Source organism: Clytia hemisphaerica, unplaced genomic scaffold, assembly GCF_902728285.1.
Source record: "Clytia hemisphaerica strain Z4C2 unplaced genomic scaffold, Clytia hemisphaerica genome assembly, whole genome shotgun sequence".
Lineage (NCBI taxonomy): Eukaryota > Metazoa > Cnidaria > Hydrozoa > Leptothecata > Clytiidae > Clytia > Clytia hemisphaerica.
Genome location: NW_027103373.1, coordinates 152,168 through 179,876, shown reverse-complemented (window position 1 = coordinate 179,876; position 27,709 = coordinate 152,168). Strand labels below are relative to the sequence as shown.

The 27,709-nt window shown below is 33.2% G+C and overlaps 2 protein-coding genes across 3 annotated transcripts; one reads left to right on the top strand and one right to left on the bottom strand.

Moving 5' to 3' along the window:
- The first annotated feature begins 681 nt into the window (after positions 1-681).
- Positions 682-6,969, top strand: LOC136824027 (nucleolar protein 56-like). Of its 2 annotated transcripts, XR_010849089.1 has the most exons (11): positions 682-908; positions 1,535-1,735; positions 1,877-2,042; positions 2,317-2,504; positions 2,789-2,940; positions 3,298-3,398; positions 3,701-3,849; positions 4,256-4,494; positions 4,837-4,947; positions 5,354-5,606; positions 6,714-6,969. XR_010849089.1 is itself a non-coding variant. In XM_067080188.1 (10 exons), the coding sequence occupies exons 1-10, from the start codon at positions 704-706 to the stop codon at positions 5,459-5,461; spliced, it is 1,620 nt and encodes a 539-aa protein (XP_066936289.1). In that variant the 5' UTR covers positions 682-703; the 3' UTR covers positions 5,462-6,755. The 2 variants fall into 2 exon arrangements, 1 of the variants encoding a protein (XP_066936289.1); XM_067080188.1 differs by having other exon boundaries at positions 5,354-6,755.
- A 6,916-nt stretch (positions 6,970-13,885) lies between these two features.
- Positions 13,886-27,650, bottom strand: LOC136824006 (uncharacterized). Its single transcript, XM_067080167.1, has 24 exons — positions 27,449-27,650; positions 26,849-27,074; positions 25,859-25,995; positions 25,555-25,667; positions 24,927-25,080; positions 24,394-24,585; positions 23,596-23,689; positions 23,013-23,174; positions 21,613-21,756; positions 21,390-21,497; positions 20,797-20,947; positions 20,382-20,444; positions 20,005-20,112; positions 19,271-19,389; positions 18,857-18,947; positions 18,321-18,377; positions 17,095-17,157; positions 16,814-16,864; positions 16,640-16,657; positions 16,167-16,253; positions 15,579-15,622; positions 15,417-15,452; positions 15,238-15,302; positions 13,886-15,016 (listed from the first exon to the last, which is right to left on the bottom strand). The coding sequence occupies exons 1-24, from the start codon at positions 27,634-27,636 to the stop codon at positions 14,992-14,994; spliced, it is 2,496 nt and encodes an 831-aa protein (XP_066936268.1). The 5' UTR covers positions 27,637-27,650; the 3' UTR covers positions 13,886-14,991.
- Positions 27,651-27,709: the final 59 nt, after the last annotated feature.

The following is a 27,709-nucleotide window of genomic DNA, read 5'->3' as shown; positions in this document are numbered from 1 at the left end:
TCAATCAGTGATTCAAACTTTCATATTATTCCTTCTCTAAAGAAGGGTGTCGGAATTAGATGAGGGATGTAAGTAGGTAAGTGACCTACCGGACGTGCGGCTCTAACAAGTCTAACAAGTTTAGACGTGTGCTGGTGGCATATACGCGTACAATTGTACGCCTTTCCCGGCAAAGACTGATAGGTGGTGTGTAAAAGTATAACGTATGCCTTTAAAATTACATGGTTTTATGGAGCTATTTCATGTTGTCAATCAAAATCTCAGGGTTTTGCATCTATTTTGAGGAAAAAATTAAAGTACTACTGAGTACTGGGCGATTTTTTGAGCTCATAGTTATTGTTCAAATATTGCCATATCTTAAAAAACAAAACAAAGTCAAAATCAAAGAATTTTACTGCTAACTGCATGCAATCGCAATAAATAGCAAGCTGTGGAGTTTACAAAGTTTGTAAATATGGATGGCAGCACCCATGAGCTAAATTTTGGTACTAGACCTTTTCCTTGTCACAAACTCATGTTGAATTTTTAATTCTTGATATTCATGATGCAATCCTTAGGCATAAACAATAATATATAGATGTGAGGTTAAAACTATGCGTCCATTATTTGTGGCAGAAGGTTATAAACCCGCTAACCTATTTTATTTACTAATGATTTTTAAATTTTCTAATTTTGATTAATTTTAGTTCAGGGCATTGAAAAAATGGTTTTATACAGTTTATTTGAACATGCAGCTGGCTATGCAATCTTTAAAGTGAATGCAACAGAAGAGATTGGTGCTCTGCTACCTGAAGTACAAGAATCAGTCACTGATCTAGAACGTTTTGGAAGATTAGTAAAATTGGTTGCATTTAGCCCTTTCAAAAATGCTGCAAATGCCTTGGAAAACATAAACAGCATTTCGGAAGGTATATATCTTCACTCCCAAACAAGTTTTTTTATTTTTTCTTATATACAGCATATTTCAGCCATAGGATTTATTATCTAAATTTGTCAGATAATCAATAAAATGGAAGCTTCCTGAAGCTTCAAATAATTTTTTTTTTACATTTGGCAATTACTTTTTTATTTTCTGGTTTACGGAATCGCCGACGTTTTTTTTGCAAAAATAAAATAAAAATAAAATTAGATTTTACAAATATTTTATTTATTTATGCTCTTCCGACCTTTTACTGAACAGCCATAAAAAGGAAACTTTATAGAAAATTACATTTTATAAAAGCAAGAAGGGCAAGTAAAAGGGTCAGTGTCCAGGCCTTTAATAACTTAAACACAATTTCTCTACTAAAAACGTTCTTTAATGTATGTAAGTTTCTCAAAACATATTTTTTTAATTTTTTACAACATTAAAGTTTGAAAAGAGCAATTTTATTTTTATTTTTTTCAAACGTCCGTAAACCAGAAAATAAAAAAGTAATTGCCTTATCAAGTATTTTGTTATTTGAAACTGAGAATATTTGCTTTATCCACTACATTAAAATAAAGAAAATATGTGTATTGTTCTCTCATGCATTATTTATTATTGTTTCTTTAGGGATGGTCCATGAGGATTTAAAGGCATTCTTGGAAGCAAACATCCCTACTGGAAAAAAGAAAAGCAAAGTTGCTCTAGGAATTTCTGATGCAAAGATTGGCGGAGTTATCCAAGAGGCTTGTAATATCCAGTGTGAATATGGACAGACCGTTTCAGAAATCTTGAGAGGAGTACGCCTTCATTTTCATAAAATGATACAAGGTTAGATTTTGTGTTGCTTTTGATTACTCTTTTTTTTTAATTCAATCTTTCAATTCCACAGGTGTAATCAACTGTATCTTCTTTCTGCTTTTGGTCATTTTCAAAACATTTCATTTACTATGTAACTCTCTTATTTGCTAGGACTAACTGCTGAGACATCTGGCAAAGCACAACTTGGTCTAGGTCACAGTTACTCCCGTGCTAAAGTCAAGTTTAATGTTCATCGTGTTGACAACATGATCATCCAGACTATTGCTCTTGTGGATCAATTGGACAAAGATATCAACACATTTTCTATGAGAATAAGGTTGGCTTTTGCTTCAAAATCTTTATTTTGCATCTTATGTGATACTGTTTAGGTGATTTAGTTATTTTAATACCTACAGATAGATAACTTATTTTGATCTTGAAGTTACGAGTTTGAATGAGTCCTATTTTTACTTGAAGTTCATGTTTTGACTGGTTTTAAAAGATTGTTAGGGAAAAAAGGAAGAAAAGTGTCATTCCAAAAGTTCTAGTAAGAGGGTTGGAGTTAGAGATAGACGGAATTTACTCTCTATGTTCTCTTCAATACCTTTTAGAGAATGGTATTCATACCACTTCCCAGAGTTGGTGAAGATTGTCAACGATAATTACCTCTATGCCAAATTAGCTCAATACATCAAATCAAGAAAAGAATTGACGGAAGAAAAACTGGAAGGACTTGAAGAAATCGTTATGGACGAAGCAAAAGCTAAAGCTATTTATGTTGCTTCAAAGTCATCCATGGGTATGTCCTTTGTTAATTTTAGTTAAAGTTAGTTCCATAAAATAAATTTTTACTTAGATTTTTGTGAAAACTGCTAGAAAAAAAATCTTAAACACACCCTCTTCTCACAGACCCGGTAGAATTCTTTCAGCCAGTGGGGGTAAAATTATAGTGGACTGAAACTGGATGGGGATTGATATTTTTTCCGATAACTTTTGACACAATTGTTGCTAGAATCGTTGAAAAGAGTGATTCATTTAATATTACAGTCAGTATTTTTTAATTAATTGTATATTAATGTCTAGGTATGGACATTTCACCAATTGATTTGATCAATATTGAAAGCTTTGCTAACAGAGTCATTGGTTTGGTAGAATATCGACAAAAACTCCACGCCTACTTAACATCCAAAATGAACCAAGTCGCTCCAAATTTGCAAGCTCTTATCGGAGATCTTGTAAGTATAGAGATATTTTAGAAAAGTAGAAGGGAAAATTTAAAGGGACTTAAAATACTGACGAAATTTGTAAACAAACCGTATGCAGCGGTATACAAAATCAAAATAAATGTCACGTGTCAAAATAAAAAATCAACACAAATATGGCTGATTTTGATTGTTTCAATTGTTTTACAAGTTTGTTTTGAACACGTGATTTTAATTATTCTCTTTAATGACACGTGATTCGCGCAATGAATGTTTACATTTTACTACTTTTATCTCCCTTGAATATTCGGCTAGAGGCCTTCCCGTCTTTCTTGTTTTAGTTATCTTATTCTAATGAATCTGAATGAATACCAATCACTTGTCTTCTAGGTTGGTGCTCGTTTGATTGCTCATGCTGGAAGTTTAACAAACCTTGCAAAATATCCTGCCTCTACTGTTCAAATTCTTGGTGCAGAAAAAGCTCTTTTCAGGTAAAATAGACGTTTTGTTGTACTTGTGCCTGTTTAGTTTTTTATTGCTGCCTCCCGAAGTTTTAGATACAAACTTGTCGAGAATAACCGAATAACAGTTTTTGTCTTCGTTCCCGAAATATTTGTACATTTGACGATATGTAAAATAACAAAGAACAATATTGAATTATAGTAATTTCAGTAAATAGTGAATTTAGAGCTTTTTCTTTTTGGATACAAGAATAAATGTCAAGAAATGTTTTGATTTGACAGAATTTTTGCGGAATACTTTTAAGAATGTGTTATATTTTACTATTTTTTAGAGCTTTGAAGACAAAAGGGAAAACACCAAAATACGGATTGATTTTCCATTCATCGTTCATTGGGCGGGCTGGTGCCAAGAACAAGGGACGAATTTCCAGATATCTTGCTAATAAATGCTCCATTGCTTCAAGAATCGATTGTTTCACGGGTAACGCTGTTTAAAAATTTACAGATTTCACAGCCCAGTTGAATTTTAAAATGTTTCCCACTTGAATGTGTTGAATAGTCATATCTTTCTATTCCAAACCTCAATTATCGAATCTTATATGAAATTAGTCAAAAAAGGCCTCATCTCGCGAAAATAAGTCCCGCGAAAATTAGATTATTTCGCGAAAAAATTGCCTCGCGAAAATAGCTTTCCGTGAAAATTATTTCCCTTAAGGTAAACTTGTAGTCACCTTCAGCCCCTCGAAAAGCCTGGGAAAAGAGCGTCCTCTAATCAAAAGAAGGTTCTTCAACCCCAGAATATCGAATTAGAGAAAGAATCAACTGTGGTAGGTGTTGCGAAGAAAAAATTAAATTCCACTAATGTTTTTGTCTTTCTTTACGGATAGAAAGCCCCTCAAATTTGTTCGGAAAGAAGATGCACGAGCAGGTGGACGATCGATTGAAATTCTACGAGACCGGAGAAGCACCAATGAAAAACGAAGATGCCATGATGGAGGTGTTAGAAGAATTGAAATCATTGGCTGAAGAGACAACCGGTTTGACGAACAGTGAGAAGAAGAAGAAAAAGAAAAAGAAGAAGGCTAAAGAAGAGGATGATGACGAAAATGAGGAACCTGCGCAAGAGGTATTATTTGTGTTCTTAAGGCTTCATTCCTTAAAAGACTTCATTTAACTTATCGCATAAAAACTATATCTTTAACTGTTGATCGACAATAACGAGTCTACCGTTAAAAAAATGTTCCTTAGTTTTTCTCAAAAAATTCCTTGGACAGTACCGTCGCGATAAGGTATCACAAAATATTCCCACTGGGAATGAAGTTATCGGTCAATACTGTGAAACAGTAAATACTCGATAAGCGTCAGAAATTTAGTATTATAAATCAGTATTTTTACTGAAAGTTCTGATAGATATCAATGTTTCACAGCTTCTTTTTTCTAAACCTTGTAAACTTTCTTTCTTCCATAGAACGGACACGTCGAGACTTCTGAGAAGAAAAAGAAGAAGAAGAAGCGAAAGGCTGAAGAAGTAGAAGAGGAGGCGGAAGAAGCTGATGAACAGCCTAAGAAGAAGAAAAAGGTGCCTTTACAAGTATACATAGCCCCGGGATTAAAAATTAAAATAATGAATCCATGTTTTAACAATCAGGAGTCATGGGATCAGATGGGATCTTTAACATATCATGGTGGCCAGCGACCCTTGAAATCCTTGAAACCCTTGAAAATGTGATGATTTTCTGAATACCCTTAAACTATGACATTTACACCCTTGATACCCTTGAGATTGGTCCTAAAATATGGGTGGCCAGCATGCATAATGCTGCGTGAACACAAGATTTTAACAAAAGCTATTGTAGAGGTTTCGGAACTAGTTAGGGCTGTCACGTATCGATACGTGATATATTGTTACGTTTTGATGACAAAAAAGAATTTACAATTTCCCAGTGCTTATGTTTCTTTTCATTGTATCTTTTTCTTACCAACAGAACAAAGATAAGAGTATGGTTGAGAGTGACGATATAAATACAACCGTTGACGAACTCGTCCCTAAAAAGAAGAAAAAGAAGAAGTCAAAAACCGAAAACGAAGAATAAATCACACAAAAATGAGAAATTGATCAGAAGGGACTGAAACTCATTAAAAATAGAAAAATGGACTTTTTATCGACTTTGCTATATGATACAGTATATATTTTTTTGATTTTACCGTATATTTTAACTCTTTTTGGATTTTTATTACATAGTGTGCAAGGGGGTTCCAGGTCCCACCTGAAAATTCAGGTCCCACCTTATCCTAAAATTCCCACCTTCAGCCCAGACTCCCAGATCCCAGCTAAAAAGAAAAAAAATATACTAATTCGAGGAACAAAACAAAATTTCTTTACCGTAATATGAAGATGAAATATATTGTTCGTCAATATACGATTATGATTGTTAAAAATAAGAGCAAAAATATTTCTTGCATATTGTTCACATTATGTAAATCTAGTTTTTATCATTATTTTACTGTGGTAATTATTCGTATATGTATAGTTCCATTTCTTACATTTTGGTGCTTCTCAAAATACCTTATTACACTTATATAACTACTCATGTTATTAATGCGAATTGCTTACCTCGCGTTAATTACAAATGTTTAAACAAAATTCGAGCCATGGTTATTTTCGAAAACCCTGCCTTTCGCGTTAATAAATTCTCGCACTCATTTTAACCGCGTACTTTTACTTGACTACTCTCGGGTACCTAATAGCCGGGGGGTTTGGAATAAGCAGGGGGGTTGGAAAAAATCACAAAATTTAATAAGCGGGGGGGGTTGGAATAAAAATGTCCTGGGTGGAAAATGTTCGAAAAGGAGGCTGATACAGCAGAATTAGGGCAAAAGAGGTAACTTTCAAAAAAAATTTTCCCAAAAATCAATAAGCGTTGGAATAAGAATGTCTTGGGTGGAAAATTTTCGAAAAATTAATTAGCGCCCCCCCCCCCGGCTATTAGGTACCCGAGAGTAGTTATATAAGTGTAATAAGGTAAGCAAAAGTAAAAAAAAATCATTCTTAAAGATATTTATTCACACATCAAATGACCTGTAATAATAAAAAGAAAAGTTTAGCATGGTAAAAAATTATTTATGAAATATATAAAAAAAATATGTCATAAAATCTGAAAATAAGAAATTTTACTTTAATTTTTTCCAAAACACCCAAAGTCCCACCTAAAGAAATTAACTCCCACCTTAACTTGTTTCTCCCACCTAAAACCTGGAAAACCCCAAATCCCACCTGAAAATTTTCGACCCAAATCAACAAAACCCCCCCCACTATTCTGGGGGGGGGTGCACACTATGTATTACTACTTATATTGTTTTTTTTTAGTAATTAACTCTTTTTAATAACTTTTTCTGGAGACTTTGATCGGTTCTGACAGTGTAATACTATCTAATTCATTAGTAATATGGAAGAGGGGATATATAGACGAGTTTGTGTGTTAAGCCCAATTTGCACCCATAATTTCAGTGTTGTAGTATGTGCTTGTAGTATAAACAGAGCTTTATCTTGTATATAGATTTTTTGTGTTGAAAAAATACTCTTGGTGATCGTCTATAAAAAGTTTTCTTGAAATTGCAAGTCTGCTTCCTCAATTAATCGATGATTCACTTGGAATTTTTCTCTAATTACAATATGCCATAGGTTTCTTGGCTTTCAAAGCTTCCTGGGTGGAGAAAAAGCTTCATTAAACTGGTCTATTAACACTGTGTAGATAATTAACAACTTTCAAAAAGTGCCATTTATCATGAAATAATTGCATGGTAATTAACAACAGTGCTGAAAACAAACAAATCAGGATGTTTTGGATTGCAGTTTCTGATTTTTCTTTGTCCAAAGAAATTTTTGTTGCAACCTTCAATTGTCGAAACAATCGCTCGGTTATTGAATTGATCGTCTAATTTTTTTATCTGGCACCCAGATGGTGAAATTTTCATCCGACACGCTAAAGCTCTGAAGGTCAGGAAAATTTTCAACATCTGCAAGGTTTACATTACGGAATGTTGCGAGACCGCGTCAAGAATTTTGCACTCCTCGCTCGTTCCGGTGGCAAAATTTCTCAATATACCTGCATGTTTTTTTTATAAGCATACAAAAATCCGAAAACAGGCTCAGGTCGAAAGCTTAAGGACTCAGACCGTAGTCAAAATATTGATTTTGGTATTTGAGCATAAAAGTTATGTTTCAGGTTCCTTTACACTTTTAACAAATAATTGCTTTTTGATCAAATCCCATAAAAGTAATTAAGAATTTGATTTTTTGTTTCGAATTTTTTTCAAACTGTCCGCACTCAATTGAACTTTTTCAAATTTTTCGGAAAAGTTTTCTAAATTGATGCATCAAAAGTAATAGCTGTTTTTCTATGAAAATTGGGATGAAAATTAGGTCAAAAAGCACTTTTTTCAAGATTTTGAGATATGAAGTAAGCTTTTTTAGTTTGCTAAAGGATACACCATCTACGACAAAAGTTTTTTCAAAATATTTCTTCTTCGACCAAACTAAGCTCTTCAAAGTTGAAATACTCCTTTGCAAAAGTCTTCATTTTCTTCTTCATCAATTTTTTTCTTTGCGATTCATAAATTTTCAGACTCGAGGATAGTTGGCCTAACAGAAAATGTATACCTTAACCCTTAGCCCACGCGGGACGCACATGTGCGTCCGCGCCTATATACGAGGGACGCGTATACGCGTCTTTTATATGTATGGTATTTTAAGCAATGATATTTAGTTTTCTGTTGTTGTGAGAATCAAATGGTTATGATATTTGAAAAGAGCGATAAATTTCCATTCCGGAAAGTATAGGTTTCAAAGGGTTAGGATGAAGTGCGCAATCAAAACAGGGTTAAGGTGAAGTAAGTAAAGAAGCAATCTGATTGGCTGATAAAGAACTGGTAATTCAGGCTAAAAATGTTCATAGGCTAGTTTCATCATCAGGCTTGACACTCTCAGCCTAGATTCGTCATTTTTTTATGGGAAAAATAAATTTTAAAATAGTAAGACAGAATCTTGTGTTCTCTGTGTTCTTGTGTCCACCACGATGGAAAAAAATAAATTCTAAAATAGTAAGACTGAATCTTGTGTTTTCTGTGTTCTTGTGTTCACCACGATGGGAAAAATAAATTCTAAAATAGTAAACCTGAATCTTGTGTTCTCTGTGTTCTTGTGTCCACCATAATAGGAAAAATAAATTCTAAAATAGTAAGACTGAATCTTGTGTTCTCTGTGTTCTTGTGTCCACTGCAATGGGAAAAGTAAATTTCAAAATAGTAAGACAGAATCTTGTGTTCTCTGTGTTCTTGTGTCCACTGCAATGGGAAAAATAAATTTCAAAATAGTAAGACTGAATCTTGTGTTCTCTGTGTTCTTGTGTCCACTGCAATGGGAAAAGTAAATTTCAAAATAGTAAGACAGAATCTTGTGTTCTCTGTGTTCTTGTGTCCACTGCAATGGGAAAAATAAATTTCAAAATAGTAAGACTGAATCTTGTGTTCTCTGTGTTCTTGTGTCCACTGCAATGGGAAAAGTAAATTTCAAAATAGTAAGACAGAATCTTGTGTTCTCTGTGTTCTTGTGTTCACCATAATAGGAAAAATAAATTTCAAAATAGTAAGACTGAATCTTGTGTTCTCTGTGTTCTTGTGTCCACTGCAATGGGAAAAATAAATTTCAAAATAGTAAGACTGAATCTTGTGTTCTCTGTGTTCTTGTGTCCACTGCAATGGGAAAAAATAAATTTCAAAATAGTAAGACAGAATCTTGTGTTCTCTGTGTTCTTGTGTTCACCATAATAGGAAAAATAAATTTCAAAATAGTAAGACTGAATCTTGTGTTCTCTGTGTTCTTGTGTCCACTGCAATGGGAAAAATAAATTTCAAAATAGTAAGACAGAATCTTGTGTTCTCTGTGTTCTTGTGTTCACCATAATAGGAAAAATCGATTCCAAAATAGTAAGACTGAATCTTGTGTTCTCTGTGTTCTTGTGTCCACTGCAATGGGAAAATAAATTTCAAAATAGTAAGACTGAATCTTGTGTTCTCTGTGTTCTTGTGTCCACTGCAATGGGAAAAATAAATTTCAAAATAGTAAGACAGAATCTTGTGTTCTCTGTGTTCTTGTGTTCACCATAATAGGAAAAATCGATTCCAAAATAGTAAGACTGAATCTTGTGTTCTCTGTGTTCTTGTGTCCACTGCAATGGGAAAATAAATTTCAAAATAGTAAGACTGAATCTTGTGTTCTCTGTGTTCTTGTGTCCACTGCAATGGGAAAAGTAAATTTCAAAATAGTAAGACAGAATCTTGTGTTCTCTGTGTTCTTGTGTCCACTGCAATGGGAAAAATAAATTTCAAAATAGTAAGACAGAATCTTGTGTTCTCTGTGTTCTTGTGTCCACTGCAATGGGAAAAATAAATTTCAAAATAGTAAGACTGAATCTTGTGTTCTCTGTGTTCTTGTGTCCACTGCAATGGGAAAAGTAAATTTCAAAATAGTAAGACAGAATCTTGTGTTCTCTGTGTTCTTGTGTCCACTGCAATGGGAAAAATAAATTTCAAAATAGTAAGACTGAATCTTGTGTTCTCTGTGTTCTTGTGTCCACTGCAATGGGAAAAGTAAATTTCAAAATAGTAAGACAGAATCTTGTGTTCTCTGTGTTCTTGTGTTCACCATAATAGGAAAAATAAATTCCAAAATAGTAAGACTGAATCTTGTGTTCTCTGTGTTCTTGTGTCCACTGCAATGGGAAAAATAAATTTCAAAATAGTAAGACAGAATCTTGTGTTCTCTGTGTTCTTGTGTCCACTGCAATAGGAAAGATAAATTCTAAAATAGTAAGACTGAATCTTGTGTTCTCTGTGTTATTGTGTCCACTGCAATGGGAAAAATAAATTCTAAAATAGTAAAGCTGAATCTTGTGTTCTCTGTGTTCTTGTGTCCCAACGATAGGAAAAATAAATTCGATAGTAAGACTGAAGACTAACCATCCTAGACAAAGCTAGAACATAAAAATCCAGGAAATCACAGCGCTATGACAAATAAAAAAGAAATACAGATATGTCTATAAAAACGGTTCAAAATTCATAAACTCTGTAACCCGTCAACAACATTTTTCCATCAGGGCCGGCGAATCAATTTTGAAAGTGGAGGGGCCAAATAGTAAGTGGCTAAGGAGGCGCCACCATGGTTGGTTGGTTTTTTTTTCTGAGCAAAAAAGCCCCCCCCCCCCGTTTCGCCGACCCTGTCCATGCAACATGATCGAGTGTAAGACCACGTCAATCAATTCTATTAACATTAACAACTTTCAAAGCTTTGAGAACACCACGGCCATACTCTCAGGTATCTAATAGCCACCCCCCCCGCTAATTAATTTTTCGAAAATTTTCCACCCAGGACATTTTTATTCCAACCCCCCCCCGCTTATTCCAAACCCCCCGGCTATTAGGTACCCGAGAGTAGGTAAACTCAGGTGGCCCATCTAGGCCGTCGATAGCCAGGACGACAACACTTTTCGAGGTAGCCTTTCAAAAGGCATTCTAGCAACATTATCAAGCCACGATAGCTGTCCGTGGAAAACATAGTAATCAATCTTTTTCAAAGAAGGACGATCAAGAAGATCATATGTGCTGGTTATGTAGGGAAATACGTGCAAACGGTTTACCCTACACATTTCTCGAATACAGACACAAGGTTTCAGCATTGTTGTATAGTAAAATGGGAAGTATCAAGCTTGTAATTGCCGCACTTTTGGTATTAAATTGCCTAACTGAATTTAAGGTATTTTGGACATAAAACAAGTTAAAAATTTGAAATTTGTGGAGTTGTCGAAGCAATGTTGGCTCAAAATCTATAATCAACTTTTGGGCTGAAATCTTGAAATCCCTTTGCAACTCCCGTCCTGCCTTAAGCCTAAAGTTAGGTTTTTTTATAAAAAAATGTGTATTAATACTAGTTAATAGATATCCATTATGCTTCATCAAATAGAGGTATATTTCCACGGGGATAACACGTTACCTTAAGGGAACTAATTTTCGCGTTTTTGGGTGTCTACCGCAAAAGTCAGTTCCGCGAAATGGAAATTTTAAATTGGAATTCTTAAAAAACCCTAGGAAAATGAAAGAATTTAGGCAAATGAAATTAGAATTAGTTTCGCAAAAAGCACCAGCAATTTCATACCCTCGTACCGCGAAAATTAGTTCCAGCGAAAATTTGTTCCCTTAAGGTATTCGTTCTCTTTATTACAGAAAATAATTCTCCAATATATGGCTACTGGGGCTTGGGACGCTAACCTGATGATAACAGATTGTGTATTTTCTAGCCCAGTACGCTAAACCCTAAAGCTCTAAAGACGTGGGCGAAAATATACAATCTGAAGAATATGGTCGCGCGTTTATTCTCGGACCGCGTATAGAAGAATGGGCCCGAGTGCAATCTGGACAGGGAAGGGTGTCATTGCCGACAAAATTTGGGTCAGAAAAAACTTCAAAGGTTTCACAAAATAAATTTAAATATTTTGAAAGCCTCCAAGTCGCAAAGCATTGTGGGTTAGAATTTTAATTCCTATCTATAAAACGCAATTTTTATGGAGCGCCATTTTAATTTTAATAATTTTGGCGCACGACAAAAAGTTGACTGAAATTTTCTCATAGCGACATGACCATTTTCCTCAGATGTTAGTTTTCAGCGATCTTTAGAGCTTCAGCGTGTTGCGTTAAAAAAACTCCACAGCTGTTATCAGGTTATGGGACGCTGGATGAGGACTAAGGTCGCTTAGGGAAAAAATTCACAGCACTTCCAAACGTTTGATTCTCTGTACCTTGTCCTTACCCCAGTGGGTGGACTCCGGAAGAAAAATCATTATGGGGGTAGGGGGTCATAATTACGTGTGGTTTTATTGATTCTCACAAGGAAAATGGAGGTTTTCAGTACTTTAAGGGCAAAAATTCATAAAATGGGGGAAATCATATTTCTTTCGGCGTCTCATCCCCAATAAGGCTAATTTCACCAAAGATTTATTATACACTGGATAAACGACTCATAAAACGATGGAGAGCGATCATTGTATTTCCTTTGCTTCAGAAAACAATTGGTGTTCTAGCTTTGTCCGCAATTAGACAAGAAATTCAGGAAAAATGCTTATAGTGACACAAAATTTTCAATTGGAAATATCTTTTTAAGACTGCCCCCAGAAGAGCTGAAATTAACATAAATAGGACTTGAGTGTCTTGGCTCCACTGTGTCAACATTAAATTTCTTATACACAACACGTCTTTTGCATCTTTCTCACAGTTTGAAACGTCATAACAACTTATAATTATCAATTAAGTGGAAGAAAGTTTTAACACAGATATCTGTAAAGCCCGAAGGGCTAGATAGGCAACTTTCTTGAACTTTAAGCTTTCTCCAGCAAAAAAAAGTGAAGCAAAAATTTGACTTTTTAAATTTCGTGCCGATGGATAGGATCTAGCATTTTAATTGTTTTCGGAGCACGAGATCAAAAAAAGTAGTTAAAAAAGTTAAGAACAACATGCTGGTATCGGAAAATAAAAACAAGAAAAAGAAATCATTTTACTTGAAATAAAACATAAATTTTTCACTGTAAAAAAATAGTATAGTGTATACTAGACGGTTCCCGTCGTCGCAAACGCCGGTTAACGGTTTTGCTTGCACGTCAAAAGCCTTTAAAATACTATAATGTCGGTTAATTCCTGACATTGTTTCGGCTTAAAATGCCGAATACAATAATAAAAATTATACTTCTAAACTTTCTACATTAGTCAAAATTTTGTGTCTGTAAGCCTCGACGATATGTCTTTTTAAGATAACGGAAGTTTGTGTTCAATGAAATGCCATAGTGACCCTGTCAAAATTATCGAGAGTACCCGTCGTTGCAGACCCCCAAAGGTGTCTGAGGTGGTGAGAGGGTTGCTTCTAGGAAAGAAAAAGCCTTAGTTGTGAAGGAGAGGCTCGCGCTTTGCGATTGAGCACTGAAGGTTTACCCATTTGTTGGCTTCACATGCGGACAGCTTAAGACCGGCGCATATGCAATGCAACCAACATTGAAACCTTTTTAAATAATGTTAGACGAAGTTTAATCATCGAACAACAATGTTGGCTTGTTGCGTGTGTTGATATAAGATAATTCGAAATCGTGCAACAAAAATGCCACATCTTTTTATTTGAAACTTTGTGACGTCGCAGTACTTTTTCATGAAATTGACGTCAGAACTTTTTTCGTTTACAAATAGCAGTGTAGAGTCTTCTCTAATCCGAGTTTTCTACGCTTGTCAAACTTAGCGCGAGACTTTTTGTATCGAAGGTGGATAGGTTTTCCAGCCGCGGCGTTCAAATTTTAGAAACCTTAACATATGTTAATGGGCTAGCGTTACAGACATTTTTCATAAACTCATTTAGTATAGTAAGATATACAGATAAAATGAAAGCATAAGTCCATCCTAAAAGTATGCAAAAGTAAACACTCATCTCTTTAAACATTCAAAAAAAATAAATAAAAAATGTCGGTGAGATATGGGCTATTTTGTTGTAAGATTATTTGCATAAATTATGCGGATTTTGGGGAAATTCCCTGTTTTTCATCATTTTTTTGACCACCAAATCGCCCATAACTTTTGATCAAGAAAAGTTGAAACTTCGATGTAATACATTTTTCTGCTTAGTTTGAAGAGCAAAATCACGTGCTATAGGTCTTTTTTGATTTTGAAGATCCCCCAAAAATCATGAAAACCTTAAAAAAATACGCAAATTGTGCAAAAACTGTGGGTTTCAAGCTTGGTAACATTGAGATTTGGAACCAGCACCCTCAAATTGACTAAGTAAAATCAATGGTCAAAGTTTGTTCACCGATATTTTGAAAAAAATTGAAACGTTTCGAGGGGTCTGGCCATCATGGCCTAAATCATTTGTACGTGTATATTCAAAGGTTATATAATGTTAAAAAGATGATAACATAATACTAACAAAAGTAAACTGTCCATAGGCTTTTTGGGACAGACTTTAAATCAATGGTATAGTTTTTGGGTTCATAAATTAGTAGTGTATTTACATATAAAAGTGAAAGCTAAATAAATCAATGGTATCGTTTTTGGGTTAATAAATTAGTAGTGTATTTACATATAAAAGTGAAAGCTAAATAAATCAATGGTATCGTTTTTGGGTTAATAAACTAGTAGTGTATTTACATATAAAAGTGAAAGCTAAATAAATCAATAGTATCGTTTTTGGGTTAATAAATTAGTAGTGTATTTACATATAAAAGTGAAAGCTAAATAAATCAATGGTATCGTTTTTGGGTTAATAAATTAGTAGTGTATTTACATATAAAAGTGAATACTAAATAAATCAATGATATCGTTTTTGGGTTAATAAATTAGTAGTGTATTTACATATAAAGTGAAAACATTGCATTGTTTTCTACCAATAAAAGTATCAAAAGAATATCATCACAGGTTACGTCCTTTTTCTTGTTGCTCTTTTATCTTCTTCTGCCAACACCAAAAATACGTCAAACTTGAGAACTTCATCGTCAATGAAAATCATCATATTATGAATTGCAAAAGATATCCAAAAAGCTTACTTCCTACATTCTTTACACAACCTAAAAATAAAGGAGCATTGTTCGGTTCATCAAGTAAAAATTATAACAAGTCAAACAGTGCTCAAGAAAAAGAATCATAAAAAATAGGTTTTTAAAATGATAAAATAACTTGAATTTGCAACAGTGCTTCCTAATATTTATTTGTTCATTTGTTCTCTTTTAAAATATTTTTCTGTTCAAATAATCCAGTATAATTTTTCAAAATATTAAATCTTACTTACCAAGTTTGCGTGTTGTCTGGCACAGCTACCAATCCGGTGCATTCAAGATGATAAGGCGATCCACACTAAGGAATAAAGAAGTTTGAGGTTAAAGGGTGTAAGACTATTTTGAAAACCAAGATGCTAAATAAAATGGTAAAACAAAGAACAAAACGGATCTTGTATCACCAGAAACCTACCTTATCACACGATATCGATGGCTGTAAAGGTTTATCCTAAAACGAAAAAAGGGGTTAGAGAATCAATATCATCTTCAGCGAACCACTTTTTCTCAATAATTTTTAAGATACCCACTAAAAATAAAGAAATTTGAAGCAAAGTTCGAAAATTGCAGTGCTTACTTTATTCATGCATGGGCAAAATCTTTTCTGTTGGCTGTTAAGATCTAAAACGGAGGTTAACAATTAGATATTTAGATTTTGATACTTTATTTTTATTTCAAGCAATGAGCTTTTCCTTCGTGTCCATACAGGGCGTGGACGATTTTTTCCAGGGGGGGGGGTTAAAGCTGGAAAATCTAAAGGATATTTATTTTTTTCCAAGTGGATAGCCAGATTAAATTCGTCTACCTTAATTGATCAATTCAATGGGGGTATCGGGAGTTCGTCTACCTTTCAATTTACAATTACCTATCAAATTAATTTTCCAAGAACTTTTAAAAATTACCCCTTGATATTTAATAAGACTACACGCTTTTTTTTTATAAGAATAGTGTACTTTGGTTGAGGGTAAGCATTATTCTTATTTTTCTATTGTTCTAAACAATAGGCCTATTGTTTTAAACCCGAAATCTCACCCTGATTTTCTTATAGAAGTTATTCTTATAAAAGAAAAAGCGTGTATTCTTTCTAATAAAATTGATCTGAAGTTACGAAAGCGTACAAGGGGGAGGGGAGGATCAAAAATTTGCCATTTTCGAGCGTACGTACTTTTTGAATGGTCCCCATTCCTTTTTCTGAGTGGATAGTCCGTCTGTCTCTTGTGTTTTGTGCCATAATTCTCATCCAATGGTGTCGCTAAGGAGGGAAAAAGTACTCAAATAAAAACTCGATAAACAACAAGCTGAAATAACATTCTCAAAACAAATTAAAATAGGAGAAAAGTGGCAATTGGCTGTTCAAGGTACCCCTGGAAGTTTCCATTTTTCACTCCCTGGACAATCTTCTCTAGACAATTCATCCTCCATCCCTATGAACGGATTTTTCTCTGGGGGAAAGTCTAATAAAACCAGAAAAAACAAGCAGATTTTAAATAATAGGGTCAAAATACCGAAGGGGCCAAATTTTGACGAGCAGCGAAAATCCCCACAAGAATTGTACTGCTGAAAGTGGGAGTTTTCTAAAATATCTTTTGAATCAATTTTCAATCAATGTCTGAAAAGCAGTATGAATAACGAACTTACATGTTATCGGTGACATTCCTGAAAATGTAAAGAAGAAAAGAAAAAATCTTAATTGAATACTCAAATTGAATGTATTCACTTATTGTTGATACGTTTGATGAAAATAGAATTTCATATTTATAAAAAGTTAAATCCCTCCTGAAATAAGCTACGTGAAAATAAGACTTAACTTACCCTTGGCACCGAACACTCCATCTGGAAAACCAACCATTTGGTTGACAGAACCTTGAAAAAGATTTTTTGAAAACACCTGTTAGGGATAATAGGTGAAAAATTAAACTCTTCCGAAAGACACCTATCATGAATCCTAAATAAAACCTCGAAGTAAATTTTCAAAAGCTATTAATTATTTCCATATCTCACGCACGTAAGTATATTAAAAAGACATGATAACGATTTCATGCTTTAGCATCTTCTTCAGTAAGATTTCTCTTCTCAAAATGATATGATTATACCTGTTTTTCTTTTTTTCTTTTCAGTAGTTTTCGTAGATTCACCACCAACATTCATGGAAACAGCTTAAAGTTAAACAAAACAAGGCTTAGAAATTACAATTATAATTTCATATACTTTAAAGGAAGAAACTTTCGCAATTTTGAGCAAATTCGCGAAAGTTATTTCTGCCCTTAAAGTAATTGATAAGTACCCTGACAAGTCGCTAATTTTCGTCGAGAGCCATCGAGACTAGGCTAGCGCGTGACTGTTCACAAAAATAAAAACCTCGTTTAAGATCCCTTTTTCTCAAAACTCTGTCATTGTATTTTTGGATTTTGGCTTTTTTCAATATGGGTTTTGAAAATTCCAACCTTGTTTAACTTGGATTTTGGCTTTTTTCGAACGCGATTGGCCAATCTTATCAACGGCTTTTTTGGCACGAAATTCAAAGCAAATGTAAACAAATTCAAACTGGGTCAAAAATACCATACTCTCAATGAGTAGCTTCTGATGGGACTTTTGCTTATGTGGTGTAAGTTTGAATAGAGAGTATGGATCTCCAGACTATGACCATAGTGAATTTTTCATATTTGCTATGTATAAAATGTGTTTTTCTGACTGATTTACGCAGCAAAATCATGACATGTTATACATTTTCTGTTAGGCCAAATATTCCTGAATCTAAAAAAGGGTCATAAATTTAGATACATCAATTTAGAAAATTTTTCCGAAATTTTTTAGATAGTTCAATCCTTTGCAGAAGGTTTAAAAAAGATTCGAAACAAAAAGAATAATTACCCATTAAAACCAAGCATTTTTTGAAAAAGAGGTTCTATAATAATTTATCAACGTCTATTTAAGATTCATAAAGTCATTTTTTGTAATTAAATTGCTAATTACTCTTCATAAAATAAATTCAAAAAAAACTTATAATGACAGATCTTTGTTAAAAATGCCAAGAAACTCACAACAAAAGTTTTATCTTCAAATCTCTCAACGGATTTTCTGACTTAAAGACCCGAAAGTTTGCAATGTTTTGAGATAAATAAGGATTGGAATGAATTGACTGCGTCTTTAATACAGTAGTGAAAGTAATATTTTGTTTTTGCATAATAAACAAAGAGCCTCGTGTATGTATAAAGTGGCTTTAAGGGGGCGTTCGAGTAATAGAAGTACAAGTTAAAGAGACTATAATAATAACAAATACAGTTAAAGAAAATTCAAAAATATCGGAAATCTGGCTTACTTGAACAATCTCCTGCCTTCTTTGCAACATCCATTGGGTTAACAGGAACCTTGATGCCTAATACAGAGACGAAAAAGATTACATAAAAAGTTCCCATGTTTCATTATGGAGCTTTCGGCTCCAGAAAGATTTTGTAAAAGGAGTTACAGTCCAAAGTTTAAATTTTTTAATCTTCCTCCAGAGAAGGAAATCTACAAATCAAAACATGTAATTGAGTCAGCGGTGAACTATAACTTTCGGAACAAAATTTTGCAATATTAAACTTCTTTCTTGGCAAACGAGGCAAAAAACGACAAAAAATGTTGAGCTATTTTAATGTTGAGCTCTGAACCCTCTAGTATACAACAGATTCAAAATACAAGACGGGTTCCTGTCTATATCATTCAGGATCGAAATTTTCGAAAAACCCTAGAACAATTCTTTTTAACCGATGAACGAAATGGATTTTCCCTGGTCGATAAGCACGTAATAAAGAAAAAGAATAAATTATCCTTTTGAATTTTATAAAGAATATTTTACAAGAATATTTGTCTTACTTGGTGTACAATCCCAACTTTTCTGAACATCCAATTGGAGGTTTAATTTTCTTTTCTTTGATACAATCGAATCCCAGGTCTCTTTACTTCCCTGTAATAAATGTAATGAGCAAAATGTCGACGAGAAAAGTAAAAAGAGAAAAAGATCTCTGAAAAATCTACAATCTACAAAAATTATCTTATAAATATCTAATAATTGTTTTGTTCACCATAAGATTAAGTGTGGCTAATACATATTTTAATTTTGGAATTAAAATTGGCGGTTTGAGGCAAACCTATGAATTTTAGTACGTCCCTTGCCATAAATTCGTTTTTCAAGACTTTTGTTTCGACTTTATCTGAGAAAGATTGAGTTGACGCCTGACCTTTCTGTCATATTTTTGTCAATATCAATACTATAAATAATATCACTACCTTCAAATATTCAATTTTCGATTTTGGGCTTTTCAATTTCGAATTTTCAATTACCACCGGCGGCAAACATCGATATTGTTCTTCAATATTTTCGAGTGGCGTCGGATTTTGATGAGTAACTATGATAATACATAATGAACAATCAATATAATTACAATTCTCATTTATTCAGATCCACACCTCATACATACACTGTCCCTACATTATTTTCAGATAATATGCCTGATAGCATTTTATTATGACCCCAATATTTATATTATCCCTGTAGTACCAAACCCCTGCTTTTTCCAACCCTATACAGTCAAACACAAAATAGTATTTACAAACCAGCAAATCAGAGGTCATTAATATATTCTACTTAAGGTATGTCATAAGGTTAATTGACACCTTCTCTTCTTTTGTTAATAACTTCCGAAAAAGAGTATATATTTTCTGAAAGCCCATGAAATTTCCTAAATGATGGTGTTCGTTAAAATCTTATTTAGTATATTGAATAAGAAATTATAATATTCTTCTTTGTCTTATGCAAATAGCCAATTATAAGTTCAAATCTGTTCTAAAATTTAAAACGCTAATATCTCAGCAACTATTTAAGATTTTAATTTCGTTTTTAGACAAAAAGAAAGTTTGAAGCATTCTTTTCTAGATCGGCCGGAAAAAATTTTTTTTGAAAAAAAATTAATTTTTTAACCTTATGACATACCTTAACTTTAATTAAAAAAACCAGACCATACCCTGTAAGGTTTGATTCATGTCGTATTGGAATGACTCTAAATCAATTTCATCGTCAGTAATGATTTCTCTTCTTGGAATTTCATGACTTAAATATTCATTTGGATTTTCTAGAAAAATTTGTTAAAAATTACAATTTTTCAAATTTTCAACATTGTACTCAAAGGTTTTGCCTATTTTGCGTCAAATTGGACATTAAGTCATAAAGAGTTATTGTACCTAATTTTCGGGATATAAAGGAAAAAACAACCCTTTGATGGTCGATTAAGCATTTTCACACAACCCTTTTAATTTAAGCATTTAAAAAATTGAAACACATGGAAATCAAAAGAGTTGAGGTTGATAGGTAAAGACAAAAAGCTTCATTGTTGATATATACCTCGAACTTTATCCAACCAATTAACCAGATCTTCTGACACTCGATGTTTAGGAATCTTGTGACCTAATATAAAAAGTGATATACAATAAACATAATACTCCCAAATGTAACCCTCAGCCAAGAAAACTCGTACTCAGCATATTTTGGCAATATTTTAACCCCCAACTTCACTTAATAACGACACCTATTTTATGATTTTTGTGCTACGAAGTGCCAAAAACCTTCATTATCCAAGTATTTTCAGATAGTCGTGCCAACAGCACTTTATTTGTGACCCCCTTATTGTTTTTTTTTTTCCTTGAGACCTACCTCATCCCCTACAATTTAGCACAAAAGAGGACTAAGGTCTATTTTAAAAATGGTGCAATAATAAACTTTACTACAACAAATTAAAAACTTTAGAGTTTTTATTTACTTCTTATAGAATTTGATTTGATTTGAGTTGTTTGTGGATCATTGTCATTGCCATTTTCTTCATGTGCATCATCTTTATCATTTTTATCATTAAATTTGATTGATTGATTGTAAGCTTGCTCAGACAAACTGCCAAGTTCTCTTTTTAATTCCTGAAATTGAAAACATCTAAATTAAAAGGAAAAGCTCAGACCTTTTTTCAGCTTTTAATGTTAAAAATAGAAATGAAACCAATAATCAATTTTTCAGGTATTCATCTCTACAACATACTCTTCTGTGTGTGTGTGTGGGGGGGGGGGGTCACTTTGCAATTTTTGGTACAAAACAACCCCATAGCATTTTATAATGAGAGAGATATATTTTCCGGAAAAGTGCCAAAACCTTGATTTTCCTAGGTTTTTTTAGGGAAAATCACGGCAAAAGCACTCAATAATGATCCACCCATTTTATGATTTTTCTTTCGGAGTGCCCACCCCTTGCTTATTCCACCCCCTATAATTGAGCACAGAAGAATAAGACAGGGGATTCGAAACCCCAAGATTATAGCTCATTTCTCCCTAAAAAGGTGTAGGTAAATTACAGAATTTGACTTACATCCGATGATTTCGGTAGCATTTCATCAAACTTGGCTTGGGTTATACAAAAAGCCGGTATTTTATCCTTGATGCCAATGGAAGCGTTTGGCTTTAACCAAGATAGTAACTAAAACGATACATGGAACTAAATATTACATCTATGGATTCATTCTAAACAAGAAATATGAAAAAAACCTAACATGAAGTATTCATCAAACTATCAATCACATTTATTGCATTACCTTTTCACGGTCACAATTGTTGACAAATTCTCTGAGCTTCGTCTCAAGAGTGAGCCAGAAGGATCTCTCTGTCCGTTCATAGTTTTGTTTCAATTTTCGGACCTCATCCACCAAAGAAAAATTGATACCGATTGAAGAGCAAAACTAAATTGTGATAAAAAAAGTGGTGTATCATACATGTATCATAAAGAACGAAATCTTTTCAATGGCTCAAATATTTTCAATAGTTCTCAGATACGGATTATTTTTGGGAATACGATGCGTCACTGAAAAGGCAATCAAATTTTGTGATTCTCCTTCGGTGCATTTTGATTGGATGGACTTGTGAACCCAGTTTGAGGCCAGCTACAGGGCAAAACTTTGCGACTTTTCAGCAGCTTTACCCTGCTAATTTCGCTGCTCTGGCCTTTGGACAACACAGTGCTGCGAAATTTTACAACATTGCGGAACTATGCAATTTGCCGAACTGAAATGGTAGTTCTCAAGCGATAGCTAAACTTGCTTTGCTGTTGAAAGATCTCCAAAATATTGATTTTTTAAGATGATTTGGAACTTTGTTTGACAAATTTTATAATTTTATTATTAGACAAAATGCATGTGTGTGAATTTGAATAATATTGGAACATTTTCTTGATGTTAGCTGGAAACGAATCTTTCTGGTTTGCTTTTGGGTTTTTAGGAGAAAGTTTTGGTACATAAATTTCCTAATATTCCCACTTATCCTGGAAAACTCAAAATTTTGGTCAGAAAAAGTTAGAGTATTTGTGATGATTGTGAAATTCCTTCCCATTTTCCCGATTATTTTGTATTCTTTTGGCAATCAAAACATTTGAAAAGGTCTCAAATCTTTAGGTTACGAAAAAATATCGTAAATAAAGCTTTTTTTAGTGTTTTGTGAGCTTGAATATTGATCCCCTCTTTTTTCTCAAAAAAGTACATTTTTTGAACGAGATTTTTTTCTAATTTTCTTCATAACTTTTGAATACGTGAAGCAAATTTAAAGTATGATAGCTCAAAATTTAAGTTGGCATTTCTCCTTTCTAATAGTTTTCTCACAATCTCAATTCAAACTTGTACACTTTTTTTTGAAACAGCCAGTAGTACACACACAGTGAAGGGAGAGGGGGTTTAGTGAAAGCATACATCTTTTGTTTAAATGACATCATTTCTATTGTTCTCTGCGTACAAGGGGGTGGAGGCAGTATCAAAATTTTGGAAAGTTTTTGCGTACATACTATATGGACGGCCCCGAAAAAGAGCCAGAAAATAGGTGGTCTCCATGTTGAAATTAAAAAAAATGCCCTTTCCAAGAATAAGGGTCAAAAATTCTTTAAAATTCTTTCACTCCACATGTCTGGTATTTTACTATCGACTTCCTGTATAAAAAATTAAGAACTTACAATAAATTTTGTAAATAGCACCAATGCTACAGCATCATGCCATCTATCATCTTCGCAACACTTTAACTGTTGCTTTAATTTTTCGGAGATTTTCCTTTCTTCTTCCTTGAATGAGTCTAGCCAGGTCGAACAGTGGTGAATCACCCATGAAGTCAAGAAACCCTAAAGCATGATTTTTAAAGATATAATTATTTTTACAACCTCAGTTTACAGAACCTTTTTTTCGAATTCAATCTGTAAATAAATTGTAAATTGAGGCAATCAAATTATGGCTGATATATTGATACCAATCAAATCAATGTTCTAAATGATATAATAGCGCTCTGTTATGCAAACGTCATAATTATTACTTTTCAAATGTGTCCGACTTTCAATCCCATAATCCCTTTCGTCTTGATTTCAAAGTCATTAAAGTTGTTACATTTTCTTTGTCATGAAGTGTAATTAATGTACATAAGAAATTAACGTAATGAACGATGGGATTGAAACTCGGGCAAATAGAGAAACTGATGTCTATTTTTTTACTCACCATGGTGTGATATTGACATTATCTTGTCAAAGAAAAAACTTTTTCACTACTAACCTTATGTCTATTTGTAGCTTCATATAATTCATCAAGCTTCTGGCGGTCATAATCTCCTTTGACAAATTCCAATGACAGCACCCGACCTTGCAATCTAAAAAATACAAAATGGTGATCTAAAATTACTACCTTAAAGCCAATTTATACATCCATGAGGCTCTTTGCTTATTTTGCAAAAACAAAATATTACTCGCACTTATGTATTAAAAACACAGACAATTCATTCTAATTCTTATTCATCTCTAAAAAGTCAAAACATTGCAAACTTTCGGGTCGTGAAAATGTAATTTTAGAAAGAGGATATTCTATTGTTTAGTTGAACAATTTTTTGATAATGGGTTTAAAACATTTTTTGAAACAGCAATCCAGACCTCGATAACATATTGTTATTATGGCTTTAAGGGGAATAATTTTTTGGTAAGTTATTTTCGCGAGGCAATCTTTTCATGGCAAATTCAATTTTTTCATGGTAAATTAAATTTTTGTTGGACTTACTTTCGCAAGGACGGGAAATGTAAACTTTCGCAAGGATTAAATTTTGTGAGAAGTGGGCTTATTTTTTTGAAAACAAAAGAAAACTATGTCTAAAAACCCTTAAAATTACAAATGTCTAAAAAACTTAATTTTTGTGAGGATTATAATATTTCCAAAGGTCTATAAAGTTTTCACAAATTAACAGAAGAACTTGCGAACTTATATATCTCCCTAAAGGTATACAATATTTAATTTATTTATTCTTTTTCTTTTCAAATCTGACTTTTAGGGTGTAATCAAACTTTTGCCAATTTCTTTCTTTACCTTTGCGGTTCTTTATAATTGGATGACAGGACGATCCCTGAACAATCCGAACATTCCAGACCTCCAGTTTTGGTGCCTTGGAAAAATCTCTCGTGCAAATGGATAAGCATTTCCGATTGACTGTCTCCATTCTTTGTTTCGTTTACACACAGAACCATTGATGACGAGTTGCAAATTTCTTGAAGGGAACGACTAAAATGAAATACGGTTTATATATACCATTAAGGACTGAGTGTCTAGCAATCCAAAGTTCTAATTAATCTCATCTTTTTGATAAAGATTTAAAAATGAGTTCAAAATTTAGAGTTTCAAAAACTTATTTTGTTTTGCCATCCAAAATTAAATAAATCTTCAATTTAAAAATCAGGCAATTCGGTTGCTGTTGTTTTTTAGTTTTTATTGCAAGAAAATACACAACCGAATTGCCCAACAATTACATAGCATGAAACACTGTAGCAATTCATAGTTAATTCCTTTTCTTGAGCACTCTATAGACTGTTTTTGCTCAATGTATGTCATTAAAAGCATTATACCTGCTTGTCCCAGAAGAAGATCCACTCCCACCAGATACAATTAATTTGTGTTGGAGACTTGCTCCTTGTCCAAAGGTTATATGCTTCTGAAGCAATGTCTTTCCAACGTTCCTTACCTCGGAACCAGAATGAAGGAGAAGAACATTGCTCTCGCCTAGAAGGATTGAAAAAAGCATTAGAGCCTGTATAAACTGGAAGTTCAACATTGTTTTTGAAGGACTTAAAAATCTGATAAATAAGCACAATGCATTTTTTGGACCCACCTAATGATAAATATAGAACAGAAGTATAGGGACTGAAAAAAATAACAACAAAAGGTCATCAAAATTTGACAAAAATATCAGAAATAGTTTATCAACAATCGAGACTTAATTTCCAAAATTTGATCCATTGTTGCAATTAATGAATCAGCCTAAAAGCCAGTTTTTCTGACATTTTGGACGGAAAATATTTTTTTTTTTAAATCAGGGTCCGTCACATTTTGTGGGCATTACAATTTTGCATCTTGTGTCAAAAGTCAGAAAAAACTAATGAGCCAATCTCGAGAAAAGCTGGTAAGAGACAGACGGACAAGGGTTAATTTACAGGTCCTCCAGGTAGGTCTACTTTTCAAATATGATTCAAATACCTGAATCCAATGAGGCAGGAGAACCAGCCAGTAGCAATCTTGATAAAATGAAAGCAAAGCAAAATTCTGCATTCCATTGGTTTGTTCCAAATCCTTCTAACAGCTCGTATATCCTAAGGAAATTCAAAAATGAAGTATATGTTTGGCAGAATTTTAGATTTTTTACATGTCTAATCTGGTTTGGCCCATTCTAGCTGTGCCCCATATTCAAAAAGCTATTAAAAGCCCTAAATTTTTCTTCCTGGGAACAGCAATAATTAAATTTTATTCATGACCTCTTTAAGACCATAACAATTTTTCTTACTTCTTATTGATTTCGATACAATTTTCCTTTTTAAACAAGGAACTATCTACGTCTAGACACAAGTGCTTGAATTTATTTTGGTCTCCAAGAATAAATTTTTCATCTGATTTTTCGAATCCTGCCTTGACCAAGTCTGTCTAAATAGAAATAACAAAATAAAACTATTAGTAAGAAATCTGCAGTAGATGTAAAGTCGTTGATAATAAGCATACTCTTTTTTGTTTTCCCTAAACATTTGGAGGATTCTTATTATGTCTTAATAAATTTCTTTTCTGGGCTTCACTGTAGGAGGATGCACACTAGGCAAGTATTTTTTTTCTTCTGGTTTACAGAAATTTGGAGTTGGACGGGAGGATGGAAAAAAAAAATTGTCATTTTGAAACTTTAATGTTGGAGAAAATTTAGAATGTTTTGAAGAATGTTTATACACACAAGAAAATCAATGGGAAAAAGAGAAGGCCGTACCCTTTCATCTCCTTTTATGCTCTTATAAAATGAAGTTTCCTAAAAAAATTCCTTTTCATGGCAGATCAGACAGGGTCCGAAGGTCAAAAATAAATAAAGTTTTGGGAATTTCAGTTTTATTTTATTTTAATTTTGAAAAAAAAAATGTGGCGAATCTGTAAACCAGAAAATAAAAAAGTAATTGCCTAACTAAAGAAAAGAAATTTCCAACATTCTCTGTACCAGAAGGAAATTTAAGTTCTTTTAAATGAAAAATCTTCTGTTTCAAAATGTTACTTGTTTGCTCACACCAAGTGATCTCCTTATTCCAGATAAAGATTATTTTTAATACAGTAGCGAGGAGTTGAAAAATAGAACGAGTCGATTTAGAGCAGTTAGAAGTCGCTGGGAACGTGGTTTGGTCAAAAAATGGGTATTAGGATGCGAGTAAAATATCTATTACATTTGACTTATGTTATGAATAAAAATAATGCTAATTTTAACCTAAAAATCGTTCGAGATGGAAAGAATAACTTAATAACTTACTTTTTCGTTTAAAAACCAAGTCCCTTTTCCAATAAAACCAACTTTTTCTATCAGCGTATATGGTATAGGTTCTGTGTATTGGCTTTGAAGAAAGAACTTATAGTCCTTGATATCTTTGGATTGTACTCCAGATCCTACAGACACCGAATAACCGACAGCAGAGGTAAGTCGTTTCTCAAAAACCAATGGACTAGCAGTAAAAACATCAAAATCCAATATGATTGTCCTAAAAAATGAAGCATATATACAAATAATCATTTTTGTTAAAATGTTTTTCTATAATGAGGGAAAAGGACATACCAGCTGAAGATTAAAGTAAAATAAAAAAGGAAAACAAATTAGAGCTACTGGAAGTGTTATCTAGTATTGGTCTATTTCAGTTATTTATTATGAAAGTTTAGGATACTAAAACTCATCTTATTCAAAACTAAAAGCAATAAAAAGGCAGTGAAAACCTATATGCAAAAATGCATAAAAAACTCCTACATTTAATTACTAACTTTGTAGAATCACTGACTTGATTAAAATAATTGTGTTATACATAAATCAAAAAGGGGGTCAATAAAGTATAAAGGAAAAAATGTGGAAAATCTCACTCACTTTGTTTCAACAACAAGATGTTCATTTTTGTAGGTACACATCAAAACCCAAGATTTGACTTTTTCATTTGCCTTTTCAATATAACCAATGATTTTCATGACAACTTCACAGAAAAGTTGAAGTTTCTTCTTTTTTTCCAATGGTTTATAGAACGTATTCTGGTTTTCAATAACATATTCATTTATCATTTTGATTATTTTTATTTTGTTCTGAAAAAACGAAAACATGTACCATAAAGTATACCATATGAGCAGAGGAAAA